Raw genomic sequence first — 21,457 nt, forward strand, 5'->3', positions numbered from 1 at the left:
TCTTCAACTCAGATCCTCACTGGAAAGGTTACTTATTCAGAAGCTGTGGAGCTCAGGAACATTGCTCAGGGGACAAACTTCACTCTTTGCAATAGAGGAGCCATAAAGGCCAGTTAATAATCAGCCCCCAAGTCAGAGGCAGGTTCTACCACCCAGGACCTCCAGCTTCAGGCATTGACAGATCTTTGGCCCACCCTTCCCTAATCAGTAGGCTCATCTGGACCTACAAACAAGAAAGGAGGTCTCAGACTAGAGGGGTCCTCAACCCATTATGATCTTCAGGGAACAAACACTCCTGGGGTGTCACAGGATTCAGGTACACTTCTGAGGCCACGGAGAATGCCGCCAGTCAGAATCAGGGACCTCCTGGGAGCTGGTCTCTTTGTAGGGCCTTCTTCTTCGGCTGATTTTTCTCCAGAGGGCAAATTGCCTCCTCTCCTTCCTCCTCGTCCTCTGTCTCCTTCCTTTTTTCATTCTCCCTGCATTCACCAAGGTATTACTTTACCTAAATTTCTGTTGTAACACACGGGCTGGCAGCTCCCATATTTATGTGCAACTTGGAACCTTCCCTGGGGCCACATACACACAGACACCTGATCAACAGCTCTACATTTTCTCCTGCTCAAATCTACTCCCTTTTCCAACAGCAGCATCACCCTGGACTCCTGAGTGGGGGATTCTGTTTTGGCTGCAGTGGTATGTGGGAGGTGTTAAAATTAGCTCAGATCCTTAAAAGACCATAGAGACCTATAACAGGAGTGGGAGGTGAGTGAGTGGAGAAAGAGAAGGGAGTCTGGGCTTTCAAACCACCGAGGCTCCATCAGAAGATTTAGACCATAAGTGATTTTGTAACTGGAAGTGGGTAATGATTGGGCTGTCGAGGTTGAGGGAACTGGTAGCTCGTAGAAGTTGGGGACTCGGGACCTTCTTATTCTTCACAGCAGGCCTGGAAACTGGAAGCCTGTGCTCTTGTGATGGTCTTGCCGTTGGCTCTGCTGTAGTTCTCTGGGTCTCGTTCTGCTCATCTGTGTAACAGGACACCGGAGGTGGAAGTGGATGTGACTATCTGAAAGGATCCTGGATCTTAGCAGCTCAAGCCACAAAAGTTTTGTTTTTGTTTTTAGGGCTGAGTGTAGATGAAATTCTAAACGGTCTTATTAAATAAGAAACACAGAGCCAAATACGGAACAGTTTATAAGTAATATAAGCATCTGAGTGATTAATTTATAAGTGGGCTCCGGGACTGCGGGAGGGCGGTGGTGTTGGTGGGACCCAGAGAGAAACTCTCCAGCTACAGCTGAGTGTTTGGCTTTTCATAGGCTTTTGTTTGTTGGCAATGCTGGGGATTGAACCCAGGGCCTCAGACATGCTATAGACAAGCCCTTGCCATAAACCCTGAGAGCCAGCCAGTGCTGTTAACTCCCATCCCTACAGAGGCCTGACCGGTGCTGCTCACATGCAATAATTAACAGCTGAGTGGCCTTCGCCCAATCTTAGCCTCCATTCCTGGGCTCCGTTCCCACTGCCTGCTCCACAGCCCCGTCTCCTAGGCCACTAAACCTCAGTCGGCTGCTGGAATAAAAGCAAAGAGAGTCTAGAGCAGAGCCGAAGCCTGAGCCAGTCTGAGGGCTGCCTCGGTTCCCAGGTATGTCGCCTGACACTTCTCATCCGGGACCACACACCCTACGGTACCCCCAGCATATGTTAAAGAATTTGCTGAGTTGAAAGGCCTTTCTATATGCCTGAAGCCCAGAGAATCTGGAGGTGGAAACTGAGGCCCAGATCAGGGCGTGGTTAAACTGTGAGGTAGTAAGTAGTGTCTGTCTTTTAACCAGAACTTGAGGCTTCAGCTCTCCAGCCAAGTGCTGAGCTCTTGGCTCTCCTAGTGTGGGGGCCCCTCAGTGTATGCGTGGGGTGGTAACCGCAGGGGCCCTGTCACAGGTGGACTAAGATCTGAAAGTGTGACTAGGAAAATGGTGATGAGCTGGCAGAATGCAACTCACGGGGAGACAGAGAATACTGGCTGAATGAAGGGAGTTAAAAAGACAGAAGTTTTAAGAGACCATTGACTGGAGAAGATCCAAGGAGGCAGGGCTAGGGGGACTCAGCAGGAACTTGGGACATTTTAGCAATTTGGAACATTTTGCAGGGGGGAGGGTCTGAGGAAGGGTCAGACTTGGGTGGGTAGTCCCTGCTGTTGGACTTAATGAAGCATGCCCCTCAGCCAGGTCCAGCCGGTCACACATATATGAAATTGACTATTATCTGGTGACTTTTTTTCTTCTTCTACATTTACTGGTCTGGTCATTTGGGTCTGTTTTCCGCATGGTCAAGCAGGGAGTGGAGAGAGGCCTGGGCTGGGTCCTGCTCTCTGTGCTTTAACCTGTGCTTGAGCAGGCAGGTCTTGTTTTTGCCCCACAGGAGTTGAAGACACACCTGGTGCTCCAGCAGGACTGATTGCCCTGGCCTGGACTCGCCGTCACAGATCAGAGTAAGTGGATTAACAGAAGCATGGCTGGGCCTTGGAGTGAATGATTTAAGAGAGAGAATAAACAGATAGGCGCTGGGATAAATAGAAGACTGCTTGGGTCTGGTGGTGTGAGCCTGTAATCCCATCTGCTCTGGAGGTTGAGGCAAGGAAATTAAAAGTTCAAGGGCTGGCCCATATAATGAGTTCAAGATCAGCCTGAGTGATATAGTAAGACCCTGTCTCAAAAATACATAGTGAGTCAGGAGGAAGTGGCGCACGCTTTTAGACCCAGCACTTGGAAGGCAGAGGCAGATGGATCCCTGTAAGTTTGAGGCCAGCCTGGTCTAGAGTGAGTTCCAGGACAGCCAGGGCTGTTATACAGAGAAACCCTGTCACGAACAACAAGACAAAACAAAAACCCAAAGAGGAAGGAAGGTTTGTGATACAGTTTAACAGTAGAGTACTTAGGTTCAATACCCAGTACTTCAAAAATAAAGGCTGGGATGGGGGTGGGGCAATGGACTAATGCAGAATGTTTTGTGGAGCCCAGAAGAAAGCTGGGTGGGCATTCAATTGCAGGGTTACTCTAGCCTAAGCAGTCTGATGAGAGTCAGGACACCCAAGTTTGGGGGATTTTTTTTTTTTTTTTTTTTTAATGTTGGGATCTCACCATTCCAGGCTGGTCTCAAATTTGATATGGAATTGAAAATAACCTTGAATTTTTAATTCTCCTGCCCCTATGTTCTGAGAATCCACTACCAACCAAGCTATATCTCCAGTCCCAGGACACCAAGGTCTTTTTGTTTTTCCCAAGACAAGGAGGGTTTCTCTGTGTAGCCCTAGCTGTCCTGGATCTAGTTCTCTAAACCAGGCCGAGATGTGCCGGCCTCTGCTGGGACTACCGGCGTGCCCCACCACACCCGGCTGGACCCCAGCTTCTAAGGGAAATGTGGTCATATGGAGACAAGATACACCTGTGAGCTTGGAAATCCATAAACTGGGGACATGACCATGCCAAGGTATGGTTGAAGGGAAGGTTTTTATTGTGGGCATGAGGCAGAGTACAGCCAGAGGCGTCTGGAAGAGTCCAGAGAAAGTAGTAGAATGAATATGGCCAGCAGACTGGACTGGGCCATGAGAGGAGAGACCGGGGAGGAGGGGTGGAGTGGGGTGTGAGGGGGGGGGGATCGAGACAGGGGCAAGAGGGAGGGGCCCATGAGAGGAAGACAAAAGAGAAAACATAGCTGAAATACCAGGGTTATCAGGGAATGCGAAGGGGGAGGGATGCCCAAGAGCTAGAGAAGGTTAGGGTTGGGGGCTGGGTAGGTAGAGTTGAGGCCTGCAGGAAGTGTTACTGAGGGAGCCTGGAGGCTAGCTGAGTTTAGGTATGCTAATAGGCACCACAGACAGCCATTCCAACGGAGTTCCTTTTGGACCTGACAGGAAGTACGTTTATTTTATCAACTCTTGAATGAAACACAGATTTGGAGGGAGGTAGAGAGGATTTGTGGGAAATAAATTTGGAACATTTTAGTAATTTTAGCATTCTGAGGGGGAGGGGACAGGTTTGGACAGTCCCTTCATGAAATTCAGTGTTTAAAGTCAAAAGATAGTGAGAGGACCAAGGCGACCCCTGCTCTGTGGGAGTAGGCTCTTAAGTCTCCAGATCCCAGGGCTGTCCAGCTCTCGCTCGGTCCAGACTCCCCCAGGCCAGAGTCTCTGGGAGGGGCCTGTTGAACTGCCCAGGTGATAATCCTGAAAAGAAAAAAAGGAGGGGCTGGAGAGATGGCTCAGTGGTTAAGAGCACTGGCTGCTCTTCCAGAGGTCCTGAGTTCAATTCCCAGCAACCACATGGTGCTCTCAACCACCTGTAATGAGACCTGGTGCCCTCTTCTGGCCTGCAGGGTCACATGTAGGCAGAACACTGTATACATAATAAACAAATAAATAAATAAAAAAAAAGAAAAAAAAAAAAAAGAAAAAAAGGAAAGAACAAACCTGGGTGTGGCTGCACATGCTTTTAGTTCCAACCTCCGTAGGAGGTTATTCTTCAGGATTTCTTTCTTTTTTGTTTTTGTGTTTTGAGACAGGGCTTCTCTGTGTAGTCCTGGCTATCCCGGAACTTAACTCTGTAGACCAGGCTGTTGTACGGAGATCCACCTGCCTCTGCCTCCCAAGTACTGGGATTAAAGGTGTGCAACCCCACCTCCCTGCAACCTGTATCACCTTTTATAAAATCTTTAAAAATTTTATCTCTGAAACATTTGCCTCCAAGGATTTTGAATACGGATGTGGGCAAACTCTAATTGTTTTTGAATTGCCTTGTTTGAGTCTCAGGACCACAGAAGTCAAAAATGCTGTGACCAGTGACTGTCTCCAGGGCGTCTGAGCCTCAGAGTCTGGGAAGACTGACAGGAGGAGGTGACACAGGACCCAGGAGTGCAGGCACCACCCACTGGAGCTGAGTACACTCCTGGCGGTTCCTCTGACCATAGCTCTTCCTTCAGGGTCCGGCATGGCTCACCTGATGACCCTGCCGTTGCTGCTCCTGCTGATATGGGTGGCCCACTGTGCCCAACCAAGAGCTACTCGGGCCAGAACTGAACTGCTCAATGTTTGCATGGATGCCAAGCACCACAAAGAAAAACCAGGCCCCGAGGACGATTTACACAACCAGGTAGGACGAGGAATGACCCACCCCTGGGGTGACATGGAGCTGACTGAGGACTAGTGGGTCAGGAGAGAGAAGGAGCTGGCCCCAGTCTATGGTGGAGGTGGGCAGACCTGCTTGAGAAGACCAGCAGTTCTCTCTAATATGGGTGACTTTGACAATACATAATGGCTGCCAATTGTCAGTGTAATGCTAGTAGCTCGTCTTCTTGGTAGCTGGGTTTTGACATTGTACAAATAAGGAAGTAGGCTTAGGGAGGAGTTTGGGAAATGGAACAGGCAGACCATTGTGGTGGTTTTAGGTTTAAGTTGAGAAAGACTCCATTGGGGGTCTCAGGGAAGAGGCTGTGTGCTGCCCAAGGTCGCTCTTTTCTGCCAGCCTTTGAGAAAGGAAACTCTCTCATACCTATGAGACTGGCTGACAAGCATTTGGAGTCAGGCATCTAGCAAACATTTGGACTGGCCCTCACCCATGTAGGGCCTGAGGTCTCTGCGCTGTAACAGATGTTTGCCATGGCCCATTTATTATCCCAAACCTACCTAAACATTTAATAAAATCAGTATGATGCAGCAACTGTAAAGTAAAATAACAGAAGGTCAGCTACTGGGGAGTCTGAGACAGGAGGATAGTCTGACCCCGGGACTTTACAGTCAGAACTGTGTCTCAAAAAAGCAAAAAATAAGGACCGGAGAGTTAGCTCTTACAGAGTACCCAGCATCCACATGGTGGCTAACAACCACCCATAACTTCAGTTCCAATGCCCTCTTCTGACTCTGCAGGCACTGGGCATGCAAAGGTCGTGTGTAAAACAATCATACATGTAAAATAAAGAAAGCTAATAAATAAACAAGCAAATAAATACATAGGGCTGGAACGTAGCTCAGTTTATAGAGTGCCTGCAGAGCATTCTAAATTGGATACCCAGCAGCACATAAAACTGGTTATATTGGCATATAGCTGTAATCTGAGCCCTGGGAGGTGGAGGCAGGAGGATCAGAAGTTCAAGGCTACCTTCAGCCACATAGTGAGTTCAGTGTCAGCCTGGAATACACGAAACTCTGTCAAGAAAGAAAGGGAAGGGGCTGGAGAGATGGCTCAGAGGTTAAGAGCACTGACTGCTCTTCCAGAGGTCCTGAGTTCAATTCCCAGCAACCACATGGTGGCTCACAACCATCTGTAATGAGATTTGGTGCCCTCTTCTGGCCTGCAGTCATATATGCTGTATATGTAATAAATAAATCTTAAAAAAAAAAAAAAAAAAAAAAAAAAAAGAAAGAAAGGGAAGAAGAAAGAGACAAGAAACAGAGAGGGAAAGAAAAAACAAAATTTTTGGAGAGGGGAGCAGGGTTTTATCATGTAACTATGGCTGGCCTAAAATTCAGAGTTCCGCCTGCCTCCTGAGTGCTGGGATTAAAGGTGGGAACCACCACACCAGGAAGAAATCTTATTTTATTTTATTTGTGGTTTTTTTTTGAGACAGGGTTTCTCTGTGTAATAGCCCTGGCTGTCCTTTGTAGACCAGGCTGGCTTTGAACTCACAGAGATCTGCCTGCCTCTGGCTGCCTCCCAAGTGCTGGGATTAGAGGCATGTGCCACCACTGCCTGGCCCAGAAAGAAATTTTAAAAAGCAAAGGAAAGCAATTGGTACTGCTTCCTTCAATCTATAAATGAACATCCTGACTCTGTTAGCTGAGAACCATCACAGTTCCATTTGCTTTCTTTTTTTTTTGGTACTTATTTTTTTTGGGTATTTTGCATGTACATGTCTGTTTTTGTATTTATTTTTATGAGTATTTTGCATGCACATGTCTGTTTTTGTATTTATTTTTATGAGTATTTTGCATGCACATGTCTGTGCACCAAATGCAGTTGCTGCAGAGGCCAGAGGAGAGCGTTGGATTCTCAGTAACTGGAGTTGTAGATGGTTGTAGGCTTCCATGTGGGTCCTGGGAACTGAACCCTGGTCCTCTGCAAGAGCGACAATGCTCTTAACCACTGAGCCATCTCTCCAGGCCTTATTTGATTTTTGTTTTTGAGACAAGGTTTCTCTGTTTAGCCTTGGTTGTCCTGGAACTTGTTCTGTAGACACCACCACTGAACAAAACAACAACAACAAATTGTTTTGAATGTGTATTTTAAAACTTTGCACTGGGCGGTGGTGGCGCAGGTCTTCAATCCCAGCACTCAGGAGGCAGAGGCAGGTGGATCTCTGTGAGTTTGAGACTAGCCTGTTATACAAAGTGAGTTCCAGGACAGCTAGGACTATTATACAGGGAAACCCTGTCTCAAAGAATAAAACAAAAAATGGCCAGGCGGTGGTGGTGCACGCCTTTAGTCCCAGCACTCGGGAGGCAGAGCCAGGCAACTCTCTGTGAGTTGGAGGCCAGCCTGAGCTACAGAGTGAGTTCCAGGACAGGCTCCAAAGCTACACAGAGAAACCCTGTCTCAAAAATCAAACAACAACAAAACAAAACAAAAAAAAAACAACAAAAAACAAAAACAAACACTTTGCTATATACTAATTTCAAGGCCAAGTGTCTTCTTCCTTCACTAATAAGTACGTGTTGAGCGTTTATGTAACTGGACTATTCTCTAGGTTTTTGCCGTTTTCTCAGTGAAGTTTAATCTGACCATCTGGTGGCGCTGCAAGTCTGCATGCCTTTCTCTTGGTTGTATTCATTTATTTTTCCAAAGCAATTGGCATGTGTTTTTGTTTTTTAAAATCATTTTATCCCTTATTTCCTAGAAGAGTGCCTGGCTTAGCTTGGATAGGGCTCATAAAGAACTAAAATGAATTAAAACCTGGGCGTGTTGTCAGCCATGGGGGTGTTAGACCTATTTCTGTGAGTGCTAGATTGGCCTGGTGTATATGGTGAATTCCACGACAGCCAGGGTTACGTAGTGAGAACCTGACTTTAAAAAAAAAAAAAAGTTGGATGTAGTGGCACATCTCTGTAATATCACCACTTGAGAGGGGGGGTGAAAAATTCAGGAGTTCAAGGTCGTTCTTGGACTCTGTGGGGCTTTGTCTCAGAAAAACAAGACTGGGGAGAGAGTACTTGCCTCCCAAACATGAGGACCTGAGTTTAATCCCCAGGACTCATGTAAAAATGCCAAGCAAGGGGCAGAAGTAATGTGTTCTTATAACTCCAGCACTGAGGAGATAGACAAGTGAGTCCCCGTGCTTACCAGCAGTTAATATAGCTTGATTTGTGATCTCCAGGCTGGTGAGAGACCCTGCCTCTGAGGAGGTAGACAGACTGCCTGAGGTTGTCTTCTGGCCTCCGCACATATATATATGCACATGCATGCACACACACAGGCACATGTGCATAAGAAAAAATACTGAAAGAAACAATATGTGTGAATTAATTATTTTTTATTTTATGTATTTTTTTATTTTTAGTTTTTTGAGACAGGGTTTCTGTATGCAATAGCCCTACCTGCTCTGGCACTCACTCTGTAGACCAAGCTGGCCTCAAATTCATGGAGATCTGCCTCAAGTGTGCTGGGATTAAAGGCATGTGACACCACCCGGTGATTTTTTTTTTTTTTTTTTTTTTTTTTGAGACAAGGTTTTTCTGTATAGCCCTGACTTTCCTGGAACTCACACTGTAGAACAGGCAGACCTTGAACTCAGAGACCCACCTATCTCTGCCTCTTGAGTGCTGGGATTAAGGGCATGCCCCCCCCCCCACCTGGTGTGAATTAGTGAATTTTTTAAAAAATTATTTTGTTTTGGGGCTAGAGAGATGGCTCAGCAGTTAAGAACACTCACTGGCTGCTCTTCCAGAGGTCCTGAGTTCAATTCCCAGCAACCATATGGTGGCTCATAACCATCCATAATGAGATCTAGTGGCCTGCAGGCATTAATGCAGGCAGAACACTATATACATAATAAACAAATAAATCTTAAAAAAAAAAAAGCACTGACTGCTCTTCCAGAAGACCTGGGTTCAATGCCCAGCACATACATTCAGGCAAAACATCAATGCACATAAAATACAAATAATAAAGTATTTAAAATTTGTTTTTATTTTATGTGTTTTGTTTGCCTGCATGTACGTATGTACATCACCTTTGTGTCTGGTGCCCAAGAAGGCCAGAAGAGGGCATCAGATCCCTTGAAATAGGAATTACAAACAGTTGTGAGCTGCCATGTGGGTGCTGGAAACTAAACCCTGGTCTTCTGCAAGAGCAGAAAATGCTCTCCAGGTCTCAGGAGTTAATGACTTTTGTAAGGATTGTACCTCTTGGGCTCCCACAGCCAACCAGGGCTCAGCAGCAAGTATTTCCCTGAATGATTGGCTAGGCAATTAAGGATTTACAAAGTGCAAGGCTGCATATGGACTATTCTGTCTATGTTGGCCATGGACTTGGCCCTGTGTCTCCCATCACAGTGTAGTCCCTGGAAGAAGAATTCCTGCTGTTCCACCAACACAAGCCAGGAAGCCCATAAGGACATTTCCTACCTGTACCAATTCAACTGGGACCACTGTGGGAAGATGAAAGCGGAATGCAAACGGCACTTTATCCAAGACACCTGCCTCTATGAATGCTCTCCTAACCTGGGACCTTGGATCCAGCAGGTATGAGTGTCCCCTCAAAGCCAATGGGGCAGCTGTACCCCCACATATCTCCTACAGGCTCTGCCTCCAGCTCCGGTTTTACTCAGGCTGCATTTCTGAGGTTCCTGAGCTCAAAAACCTTCTTCGTCATCTCGCAGGTGGACCAGAGCTGGCGCAAAGAGCGAGTCCTTGACGTTCCCCTGTGCAAAGAGGACTGCCAGCAGTGGTGGGAGGACTGCCGCACCTCCCTCACCTGCAAGAGCAACTGGCACAAGGGGTGGAACTGGACCTCAGGTAGGAGTGGGTGCGGTGGGAGGGGCCACGGCATGTCTCAGGGCTGGAGGCTGTGCGGCTGTTGAATGAAGATCTGGGGTTTTGAGGCTGGCACAACCAGAGATAGTTCTAGGCACGCTGGCTGAAGGTCTTCCATCGTTTATGTAGGGTATAACCAGTGCCCTGTGGGAGCCTCCTGTCACCCCTTCACCTTCTACTTCCCCACACCTGCTGCTCTGTGTGAGGAAATCTGGACTCACTCCTACAAACTCAGCAACTACAGCCGAGGGAGCGGCCGCTGCATCCAGATGTGGTTCGACCCAGCACAAGGCAACCCCAACGAGGAGGTGGCGAGGTTCTATGCTGAGGCCATGAGTAGAGCTGGGCTCCACGGGGCCTGGCCACTAGTGTGCAGCCTGTCCTTAATGCTGTTCTGGGTGTTCAGCTGAGTTCCTTTTACCTTCTGATGCCTAGGGAGCTCCCTGCCGGGCTTAGCCTCCCAGCTCCCAGCCTCCTTTGTGGTGGGGCCTCTGACAGCCTGTTTAAATAAACCAGACATTCAACATCTGTCTTATGAATTATTTGGGTGTGAATGGGAATATAATTATTTTGCTTCCTACTTCCCACTGATTGAAGTTGTTTAAAGTTGGTTAGTTCCCTGTCCTGACACTTACTGTGGGCTAGTCAGACATACTTAATTTTCCTAAGCCATGCCACAGTCATAGCTCTTGATTTCATTTTTCATATGAACTCTAACTTATAGCCAAGCCCAGGATTTTACCTTTATTTATCTATCTATCATCTATCTATCTATCTATCTATCTATCTATCTATCTATCTATCTATCTATCTTTGGCTTTTCAAGACAGGGTTTCTCTGTGTAGCCCTATCTGTCCTGGAACTTGCTTTGTAGACTAGGTTGGCCTAAAACTCACAGGGGTCCACCTGCCTCCAAAGTCCTGGGAGTAAAGGTGTGTGCCAGTACTTTGGCTGAGGATTTTACCATTTTAAATTCGACCCCAGCAGGGCTAACCACTCTGTGATGTCCTCAGCTCTCTAATGGAAGAGGTGGGCACGGGAGTGTCCAGCATGTTCTACACTCGATCTTAGTCAAAAGGCTGAGAAATGATCCCAGCATGTTCTCTATTAATGGGTGGGAAGAAGGTATGGAGACTGATGAGAGCCATACTCTTCACACTGTCTTAGATTTTGTTTTGAGACAGGGTCTCATGTAGCCCAGGTTAGCCTTGAATTCATCTTGAGCTCTAGATCTTCCTGTCTCTTATCTCCTAAATGTTGGGATTACAAGTACCACACTGGAGCTGGGTAGTGGTGGAGCATGCCTTTAGTCCCAGCACTTGGGAGGCAGAGGCAGGTGGATCTCTGAGTTTGAGACTAGCTTGGTCTGCAGAGTGAGTTCCAGGACAGCCAGATACACAGAGAAACCCTGTCTCAAAGAATCAAAAAAGAAAAAAAAAAAGTCCCACACTGGACTTCTAAATTTTAAAATTTTGTTTCTCATTTATTATTAGTGTGTACTATGAATGTATATGGTGTGTATGTGTCCCTATCCTCGCCAGGGTGCTCATATGTGGGAAGAGTTACAAGAACCTTTGGGAGCTGCTCTTTGGGTGCTGAGAAATGAACACAGACAGGTCCTCTGGAAGGGCAGCCAATGCTTTGAACTGCTGAGCCACCTGTCCAGCCTTTCTGTGGTGGTTTGAATGAGAATGGCCCTTTTAGGCTCATATAGTCAATCCTAAACACCAGGGACTGGAACTCTTTGATAGGGTTAGAAGGTGTGACCTTGCTGGAGGAATTATGTGCCCCTGCGGGTGGGTTTTGAGGTTTCAGAAGCCCATGCTAAGCCCAGTTCTCTTTCTCTTGGTCTGTGGATCAGGATGTAGCTCTCAGCTACTTCTCCAGTACCATGTCTGCCTGCTCCCGTGATGACAATGGACTAAACATCTGAAACTGTAAGCAAGCCTTCCTGTATATGAGCTGCCTTGGTCACGGTGTCTCTTCACAGCAATAGAACAGTGACCAGGACACCTTTCCAACTGTTTTTTTGTTGGGTGTCTCCATGAATCTGGAGTTCATCAATTAGGCTAGACTGGAAAGCTTAGTGAACTCCCAGGCTCCACCTGTCTCCACTTCCCAGGAGAGACCGCAGGTTGCAGATGTGTGTTACCTCATCCAGATTTTCACATGGGTGCTGGGGACCTGAACTAAGGTCCCTGTGCTTGCCTAGCCAGCAGCTTACTACGTGAGGCATCTCACCAGTCTTACAGTAACATTTCTTTCTTAAAGCGTGCGTGCATGCGTGTGTGCGTGTGCGTGCGTGCGTGTGTGTGTGTGTGTGTGTGTGTGTGTGTGTGTGTGTGTGTGGGTACATGTGCATGCGGGTATCCTTGGAGACCAGAGAGGGCATCAGACCTCCTGGGCTGGAGTTATAGGCAGTTGTGAGCCACCTGTTGTGGGCGCTGACTTTGGTCCTCTGGAAGCGCAGCAAGTGCTCTTAATGACTCAGGCATCTTCTCCATCCTGTACAGTAACATTTCTAATAATCTAGAAGTTTAATAAACTAACATTTATTTCTCGAATAAGCTACTATGTTTATTGTGGATTGTTAGGGAGTTTCTGCTACTTAATTGGGATCCCAGGGTGACAGACAAGGTGTTCTGTGGGGGGGGGGGTGATTCTATCTTATCACACACTCCATGAGATAAGACAAGAGAACTTGGATTCTGTACAAGCCCGTCACACTTCCACCACCCATCAGTTGTTTCACTGACAAATGAAGTCATGACCAAGCCTAAAATCCAGGAATTCTAGAAAGTATCATAATCCTACTAAGTTCCAGAGGGAACAGAGCCACCAGATCTGTCAAACAATGTATGGCCACCACAAAGACCTTGTAACGAGTACATATTTGTGGAAGGGTGTGTTAGCCTTTTTGTCTCCGTGACAAAGTACCCAAGGAAACAACTAAAGAGAAGACAGTGAATTCTGCCTCCAAATCTCAGACACTTCCATTGTTTCTGGGTCTATGTCGAGGCAGAAGGCCAGGGCAGTGGGAATGTGTGGAGAGGAAGCTGATCACTATGAATCATGGTGGACAGGAAGTATAGAACAAGCAATAGATGTGAGCCTTCAGGGCACGTTCCTAGTGACCTACTCCCGACTAAGTCTCACATCCTCCTTTCTACTGCTGCCTCCCAAGAAAGACATTGAGTTATTTGTTTCATAGTTTATTTTGAGACAGAGTCTCAAATATGTAGCTGTCCTAAAATTTATGTAGCTGCCCTAAAATTCACATGTAACCCAGGTTGGCCTTGAACTTAGGACAATCTTCCTCAGCCTCCCAAGTACTGAGATCACAGGTGTGAGATACCTGTCTAACTTGTCATCATATCATAGATCTATCAATGGAAGAGTCCATTATCAGGTCATCCATCATGGTCTAATCCTTCTCAGTATAACTTCTAACAGAGGCCCAAGCTTTCAACATAATTCTTTTTATTATTTTTTAAATTAATTTTTTTTTTTTTTGTTTTTTCGAGACAGGGTTTCTCTGTGTAGCTTTGCGCCTTTCCTGGAACTCACTTGGTAGCCCAGGCTGGCCTCGAACTCACAGAGATCCGCCTGGCTCTGCCTCCCGAGTGCTGGGATTAAAGGCATGCGCCACCACCGCCCGGCTTAATTTTTATTTACTTGAGAAAAGGTCTTACAAAATAGCCCTAGTTGCCTCTATGTAGGCCAGGCTAGTCTTAAATTTACAGAGATCGGTCTGCCTGACTCCTAGGTGCTGGGATTAAAGCTTGCACCACCACACATGGCCCAATTAATTTGTTTTTTATTTATGTGTGTATGAATGACCATGCATGATTTTTTTTTTTTTTTGAGACAGGGTTTCTCTGTGTAACAGTCTCAGCTGTCCTGGAACTCACTCTGTAGACCAGGCTGGCCTTGAACTCACAGAGATCCTCTTGCCTCTGCCTCCCGAGTGCTGGGATTAAAGGCGTGCGCCACCACCGCCCGGCTCCGTGCATGAATTTATGTGTACCATGTGAGTGCAGGAGGCCAGAAGAACAGTCAGGTGCCCTGGAACTGGAATCACAGCCCGTTGTGATCTGCCAAGTGGATGTGGTCCTAGGAACCAAACCCCAGTCCTCTGGCAGAGCAGGGGTACTTTTAAACATCAAGCCATCTCTCTAGCTCCAAGTTACTAACGTAACTTTTCAGTGGGATCCCACTGAGAAGGGCTAGCTCTGTGAACCTATACAAATGACTATATCAACATGAAAAGCACAGTCATCTACTGGTCACCACCCTAGTCTTGTATGAAGACTAATGGGGAGACAGAGGCAGCCTAATCTCTTGAGTGTGAGGCCAGCCTGGTCTGTGTAGTAAGTTCCAGGGCAGTCAGGGCTGTATAGTGAGATTCTGTCTCAAAAGATGAGAAGGAGGCCCAGGGGTGGGGGTGGTAATTGAGACAAGTGGGGCAGGGTGGCAATCAGTCCAGAAAGAACTCTGTTCTCAAAGCAGGCAGTAGACAAATCCAGTTGAGACACTAGGGGAGTTGCCCACTGACCGAGGACTTCATGAACTAGAATGTTTATTCCAGCTGGCACAAGTATAGCCTGCTAAATTGAGGGTTATAGACCAGAGCCGGGGAGAAAAAGACTATTGTATGACTAATCAAATATATATATATGAAGCACATTACCCAAAATAACAGGATCATAACCACAATCACATCTCCCTCATTAACTTGACTCATTCCTTTAAAATGATTTCTCGGGTAAGCATCTCTCTCTATGTCTTCTGCTGAGAGACTGAAGTTTTCTGGAAACCCAAATCCCAGGCCTCAAAGAGTTTGACTCATCCAAGTGTTAGTTTAAGGCAGTGATGTCAGCTGCATGAGTCTGTTTCCTGTCAGTAAATTGTGGGAGGGATAGTTAGACAGACAGAAGGGAGAAGAGAAACCACCTATTGGTGGTATCAGATGGTTGGGGCAGCCTATTAATTTCCAATATCAGTAAAAACAGGCCAGGCAGCGGTAGTGCGTTCCTTCCGCCCCAGAGCCTGCCTTCCATCCCGGAGGCAGAGGCAGGTGGATCTCTGAGTTCAAGGCCAGCCTGGTCTACAGAGAGAGTTCCAGGACAGCTAGGACTATACAGAAAAACTATTTCAAAAAACAAACAACCGCCCCCCCCACACACACACAAAAACAACACCCAAAACAAACAAAAACCAGAATGAAAGAGAAGGATGTTTACTAAGATGTGACAGCATAAACCTACTGCCCTTATGGATCAGCGGTGGTGCACACCTTTAATCCAGCACTCAGGAGGCAGAGGCAGGTGGATCTCTGAGTTCGAGGCTAGTCTGCTCTATAGAGTGAGTTCCAAGGTAGCCAGGGCTTCACAAAGAAATCCTTTCTTGAAAAACAAAAATTTTAAAATTAACTAAACTAAACCCATTGTCCTAGTTTGCTTTCTTATCTTTATCACAGTCTCATGAGGAGAAGTCAGGGCATAAACTCAAAGCAGAAACAGTTAATCTCAAAGATGGTAGGAGAAAGACCACCGACTGAAATCATCATGTCCACATTAATTAAAGCCAGTTTTTTTCATTTGTGTACACGGACTGTGGGGTTCCAGAGGTCAGCATTGGATGTGGGAAGACAAGGCTTTTGTAGCTCAGGGTTGGAAGGGTTCCAAATGGGGGATTTGGTGGGCAAAATAGGTGGGGTTACAGGAGCAGGACATGATAACAAGTTAGTCCTAATGTCCTCCTGAAACAGACATGGTTGCAAGTTAGGCATAACAAAGTAGTGATAGGTGGTAATATAACCTTTTGAAACAAAGGTAGGATTGCAAAAATGGTTATAAAAGCAACTTTTTTAAACAAAGACATGGTTGCCATTTCCCCGGAACAGGCAGTACAGAACCATTTGTAGTTAAGATTACAAGCAGGGCATAGCTCAATCCTTGAGAAACATTGGTTTAATCATAAACAGGCATGAATCTAGTTTGTCTTTTCTATAAGATGGCTTTTAAGCCTAAGACGGAGGTAGGCTGGTTCTTCAGAACCTGGAGGCAGGACCTGAAATAGAGAATGTGGAGGAGTAGTGCTTACTGGCTTGTTCCTCATAAACCAGGCTTTGGCACAAGCGTGCAATTCCAGCACTCAAGAGGTGGACAAAGGAGTATCAGACATTCAAGGTCAGGGGTTGGAGTGATGGCTCAGTGGTTAAGAGCACTGGTTGCTGCTGTTGCTGCTGCTGCTGCTGCTGCTGCTGCTAAGCCAGGTTTGACTCCCAACACTCACACAATGGCTTGCAATGCTCAGTAACTCCAGCCGGGCGGTGGTGGCGCATGCCTTTAATCCCAGCACTTGGGAGGCAGAGCCAGGCGGATCTCTGTGAGTTCGAGGCCAGCCTGGGCTACCAAGTGAGTCCCAATCCTAGGTAATTCAGTGCCCTCTTCTAGTCCTCCAAAGGTACTGCACACACATGGTACCCAGACATACCCAGGCCAAACACTCATACACACAAAATAATAAAATAATTTTTTAAAAAAGCTCAACATCATTCTCAGCCACATACCAAGTTCAATCTAGAGACACATGAGACCTTTGCCAGCTTGTTCTTTTTTTTAAAAAAAAAAAAAGATTTATTTATTACGTATACAGTGTTCTTGTCTGCATGTATGCCTGCAGGCCAGAAGAGGGCGCCATATCTCATTACAGAGAGTTGTGAGCCACCATGTGGTTGCTGGGAATTGAACTAACTCGGGATCTCTGGAAGAGCAGCCAGTGCTCTTAACTTCTGCCAGCTTGGTTTTTTTTTTTTTTTTTTTTTTTTTTTTAAGATTTATTTATTTATTATGTATACAGCACGTATGACTGCAGGCCAGAAGAGGGCACCAGATCTCATTACAGATGGTTGTGAGCCACCATGTGGTTGCTGGGGATTGAACTCAGGACCTCTGGAAGAGCAGGCAGTGCTCTTAACCACTGAGCCATCTCCCCAGCCCGTTTTTTTTTTTTTTTTCTTTCTTTTATATATATACAATCCAGGACCACCTACCCACCAGTTTATGACTACTTTTTTTTGTTTTGTTTTGTTTTTCAAGACAAGGTTTCTCTGTGTAGCTCTGGCTGTCCTAGAACTTGCTCTGTAGACTGGGCTGGCCTCGAACTCACAGGGATTCCCCTGCCTCTGCCTTAAGAGTGCTGGGATTAAAGGCGTGTGCCACCACTGCCAGGCTTTGGTGGCTACTTTGATTAACAACATTATTAGAACCTGTAGGAGTAGACAACAACAACAAAAAAAATGGGGTTGGAGAGATGGCTCAGTGGTTAAGAGCACTGACTGCTCTTCCAGAGGTCCTGAGTTCAATTCCCAGCAACCACGTGGTGGCTCACAACCACTTGTAATGAGATCTGGTGCCCTCTTCTGGCTCTGGCCTGCAGGGACACATGCAGGCAGAATACTGTATACATAATAAATAAATCTTAAAAAAAAAAAAAAATGTTGAGTGTGATGGCACACAGGCTTTAATGCACTTGGGAGGCAGAGGCAGGGGGCTCTCTGAGTTCAAGGCCAGCCTGACCTACATACAGAGTGAGTTCCAGGACAGCTAGAGCTACACAGAGAGATCCTTTCTTGAAAAACCAAAAACCAAAAAAAAAAAAAAAAAAAAAAAAGGGGGGGTGGTGGTAGTGGAGTGGGGTGAGGAGGCATGGTAGCAAATCCCAGTACTTGGGAGGCAGAGGCAGAATGATCTCTGCAAGTCTGAGGCCCGCCTAGTCAACATAGTGAGTTCCATGACAGCCACAACTGCATAGAGAAACTCTGTCTCAAAACAAAACAAACAGGATAAATATCCCTGAGCTGAAAAACAAAACAAAACAAAAAAAAAAAGGAAAAAGAAAAAGAAAGAAGAAAGAAAAGGCCGGGCAGTAGTGACGTACACCTTTAATCCTAGCTCTTGGGAGGCAGAAGGAGGTGGATCTCTGAGTTCGAGGCCAGCCTGGTTTACAGAGTGAGTTCCAGGACAGCCAGGGCTACACAGAGAAACCCCATCTTGAAAAACCAAAAATCAAAAAGAAAAAAAAAAGGGGCGGGGGGAGGAGAAGACAAACAGCTTGGTCTTCCCACCCAATTTCACCAGTGAAATTCTAAACCAAACTTCCATCTTGTGGTTTTCTTTGAGTGCCGGGGTTGCCGTTGTTCAGTACCACGGCACCTCGCTTCTGTTCTCAGCACCCACATATGACTAACAACTGTAACTCCAGTTCCAGAGGGTCCAGTGCCCCTTCTGGCTTCTGTAACCACTGTGTGCACACAGTGCGCACACATACATGCAAGCAAAACAACCTTACATGCACAAAAAAAGGTTTTTAATCTCAATTTTTTTTTATTTAGCTTGGCAATAAAATTAATAGTCATCATAGAAGCCCTTACATGTGAACATAGGGCTGCTTTTATATGCCCTGGAAGACCCAGGATCACAATAGCATGTTTCACTTTATATAAAAAGCCATCTGATAGGGATGAGCACCCCTGGATTTTTGTGTTTGGCTTTTTGAGACAAGGTTTCTTGTTTTGTTAGGATATACTCCACATTCTGGCCACACTTGACAGGGCAAGTCTTAGATATAGACCAAGTAACTTAAAACTATAGAGCACGTCAATTATACCCATTAATTCTCAGTCTTATGCCATGTGGGAACAAATTTTTGGTGTAATCTAATAGGAGTCTGGGAAGTACAAGATGATTTTTGATTTGAAAGATGCCTCAACTGTGTTATTATTCGGAGTAAAGGCATCATCTTGGAAGACATGAGAAAAGAGTTTTTCTAATTTTGACTGTATTATTAATAAAAGTATATTTTAAAAACCATCGCCCATCCTTGATGATCTGAGCTTGACCTGGAGAAACCAATGTGGAAAAAGGAGACAACGAATTCCTATAAGCTATCTCTTGACCTTCACATGTGTGCTGTGGCACACGCACACCCAAACACATACACTGGGGCACACATGCACCTATATACATATACACATACCCTCATATACAAAATAATTTTTTTTGAGATAGGGTCTTTCCACGTAGTTCTGGCTATCTGGAACTCATTGTGTAGACCAGGTTGGTTTAAAACTCAGAGGTCCACCTGCCTCTGCCTCCTTAGTGTTGGGATTAAAGATGTGCTGTGTCTCGCCTGGTGGTGGTGGCACACGCCTTTAATCCCAACACTCGGGCAGCAGAGCCAGGTGGATCTCTGTAAGTTCGAGGCCAGTCCGGGCTACCAAGTGAGTTCCAGGAAAGGCTCAAAGCTACACAGAGAAACCCTGTCTCGAAAAACAAAACAAAACAAAACAAACAAACAAACAAAAAGATGTGCTGTGTCTCAAAACAACTGGCTGTTTCCAGTTGAGTGGTAGAGGGCTTGTTTAACAAACATAAGTCCCTGAGTTCAGTCCCTAGTACTACAAACAAACAAACAACAACAACAAAAGTAAGGTCTCCAGAAGTGGGGAACTTTCCTACTGGATTATGTTAAAGCATGATCTGAGAATTTGACGTGAGTCAGCAGCACAGCAAGCAAGAGAAAAAAACAAAACTTAAAAATAACAGACTTTTTGAGAAGTGAAAGTTCACTTTTAGGTTGAGTAAGGACGTAAAAGCTGTAGTCAGGGGGAAACACACACAGAAAACAAAAAACACTTTAATTTCTTCATGTTAAGAATAGACCACACTCTGGGCAACCAATATCACTTAAAGCTTTATACTTCTTAAAATAGCAGTCATCTGAGCCGGTACTCTTAGAAGGGCAGAGGAAGGACACCTGAGAATCTGTTCCTCCCCCGAAGCAGCAAGAACCCTGGCAAGTGTCAGTGTCAGATTTCCCAAAACTCTCAAAATTAACCAAAGCTTTCAAAAATAGAAGGAACAAAAATGGCTGGGGTGGGGGGGAGGTCAGGTACAGTGGAGGCAGAGGCAGGTGAATCTCTATGAGTTCTAGGCCAGCCTGATCTACATAGAGAGTTCTGGGCCAAATGCAACTGCATAGGGAGATCCTGCTCAAGAATCTATTAGGGGCTGGATAATAGATGGTTAAGAGCACTGTCTGCTCCTCCAGAGGACACTGGATGTTCCCAGTGCTCCCATGGAGGCTCACAACTCTCTATAATTTCAGTTTCAGGGGATCGGATGCCTTTTTCTGACCTCTGAGGGCACCAGGCATACATGTGCACACACATACATGCAGGCAAGATATATATGTATATGTAATGTTTTAAAAATCAAAAATATTAAAATAAAAATACATAGCTGGGCGCTGGAGAGATGGATCAGTGTTTAATGTGACTGCCCTGGTTCATCTCTCTTAGAATAAGAAGTATGTCATTTATTTTTTATTTCTTAGGAATCCATAGTTAAAAAAGTTTGGGCCGGGCGGTGGTGGCGCACGCCTTTAATCCCAGCACTCGGGAGGCAGAGCCAGGTGGATCTCTGTGAGTTCGAGGCCAGCCTGGGCTACCAAGTGAGTTCCAGGAAAAGGCGCAAAGCTACACAGAGAAACCCTGTCTCGTAAAACCAAAAAAAAAAAAAAAAAGTTTGGATTTTAAGAGAGATTTTGGGTATTTTAAAGAGACTTGGATTTTTAGAAATTTTGTAGGATTTTTTTAAGTTATACTATGTTTTATATAACAGTATGATAATATATAATGATATATATTATATAATGATATATAATATAATGATGGTAATATGAGATCATGGGCCCAAGAAAAAAAGAAAAAAACTTATGATTAATAATGGTGTATTTGTCTGTCAAGTTGACAAGGGATCAACTGTGCTGGTTTGTTTTTTGTGTTTTTAACAAAAGACAGAGTCATTGGGGAAGAGGGAACTTTAACTTAAAAAATGCCTCTGGCGCACGCCTTTAATCCCAGCACTCGGGAGGCAGAGCCAGGCGGATCTCTGTGAGTTCAAGGCCAGCCTGGGCTACCAAGTGAGTCCCAGGAAAGGCGCAAAGCTACACAGAGAAACCCTGTCTCAAAAAAAAACAAAACAAAACAAAACAAAAATGCCTCTACTAGATTGGCCTGTAGGTAAGTCTGTGAGGCATTTACTCAGTCAATGATTGAAGTGTGAAGGCCCAGCTTTGGGCTGGTGGTCCTAGATTGTGTATGAAAGCAGACTGAGGAAGCCATTGGAGGGCAAGCCAGTAAGCAGCACCCCTCCATGGTCTCAGCTTGAGTTCCTGCCTTTAGTTCCTTCCCTGATGGAAGATGGACACTGTAAGATGAAATTTGTTTATTTTGTGTTCATTGGTGTTTTGCCTACACATATGTATGTGTGAGAGTGTCAGAAACCCTAGAACTGAAGTTACAGACTGTTATGAGCTGCCATGCCAGTGCTGGAATTGAACCTGGATCCTCTGGAAGAGCAGCCAATG

At 45.7% G+C, this 21,457-nt stretch overlaps 1 protein-coding gene across 1 annotated transcript; it reads left to right on the forward strand.

Annotated features, from left to right (window-relative positions):
* The first annotated feature begins 1,525 nt into the window (after positions 1-1,525).
* LOC131901889 (folate receptor alpha) lies at positions 1,526-10,545 on the forward strand. The gene is made up of 6 exons (XM_059252957.1): positions 1,526-1,645; positions 2,422-2,491; positions 4,978-5,147; positions 9,542-9,730; positions 9,868-10,003; positions 10,151-10,545. Exons 3-6 carry the CDS (start codon positions 4,986-4,988, stop codon positions 10,429-10,431), a joined length of 768 nt encoding a protein of 255 aa, XP_059108940.1. The 5' UTR covers positions 1,526-1,645; positions 2,422-2,491; positions 4,978-4,985; the 3' UTR covers positions 10,432-10,545.
* The last annotated feature ends 10,912 nt before the right edge of the window (positions 10,546-21,457 follow it).

Source organism: Peromyscus eremicus, chromosome 1 (assembly GCF_949786415.1).
Source record: "Peromyscus eremicus chromosome 1, PerEre_H2_v1, whole genome shotgun sequence".
Lineage (NCBI taxonomy): Eukaryota > Metazoa > Chordata > Mammalia > Rodentia > Cricetidae > Peromyscus > Peromyscus eremicus.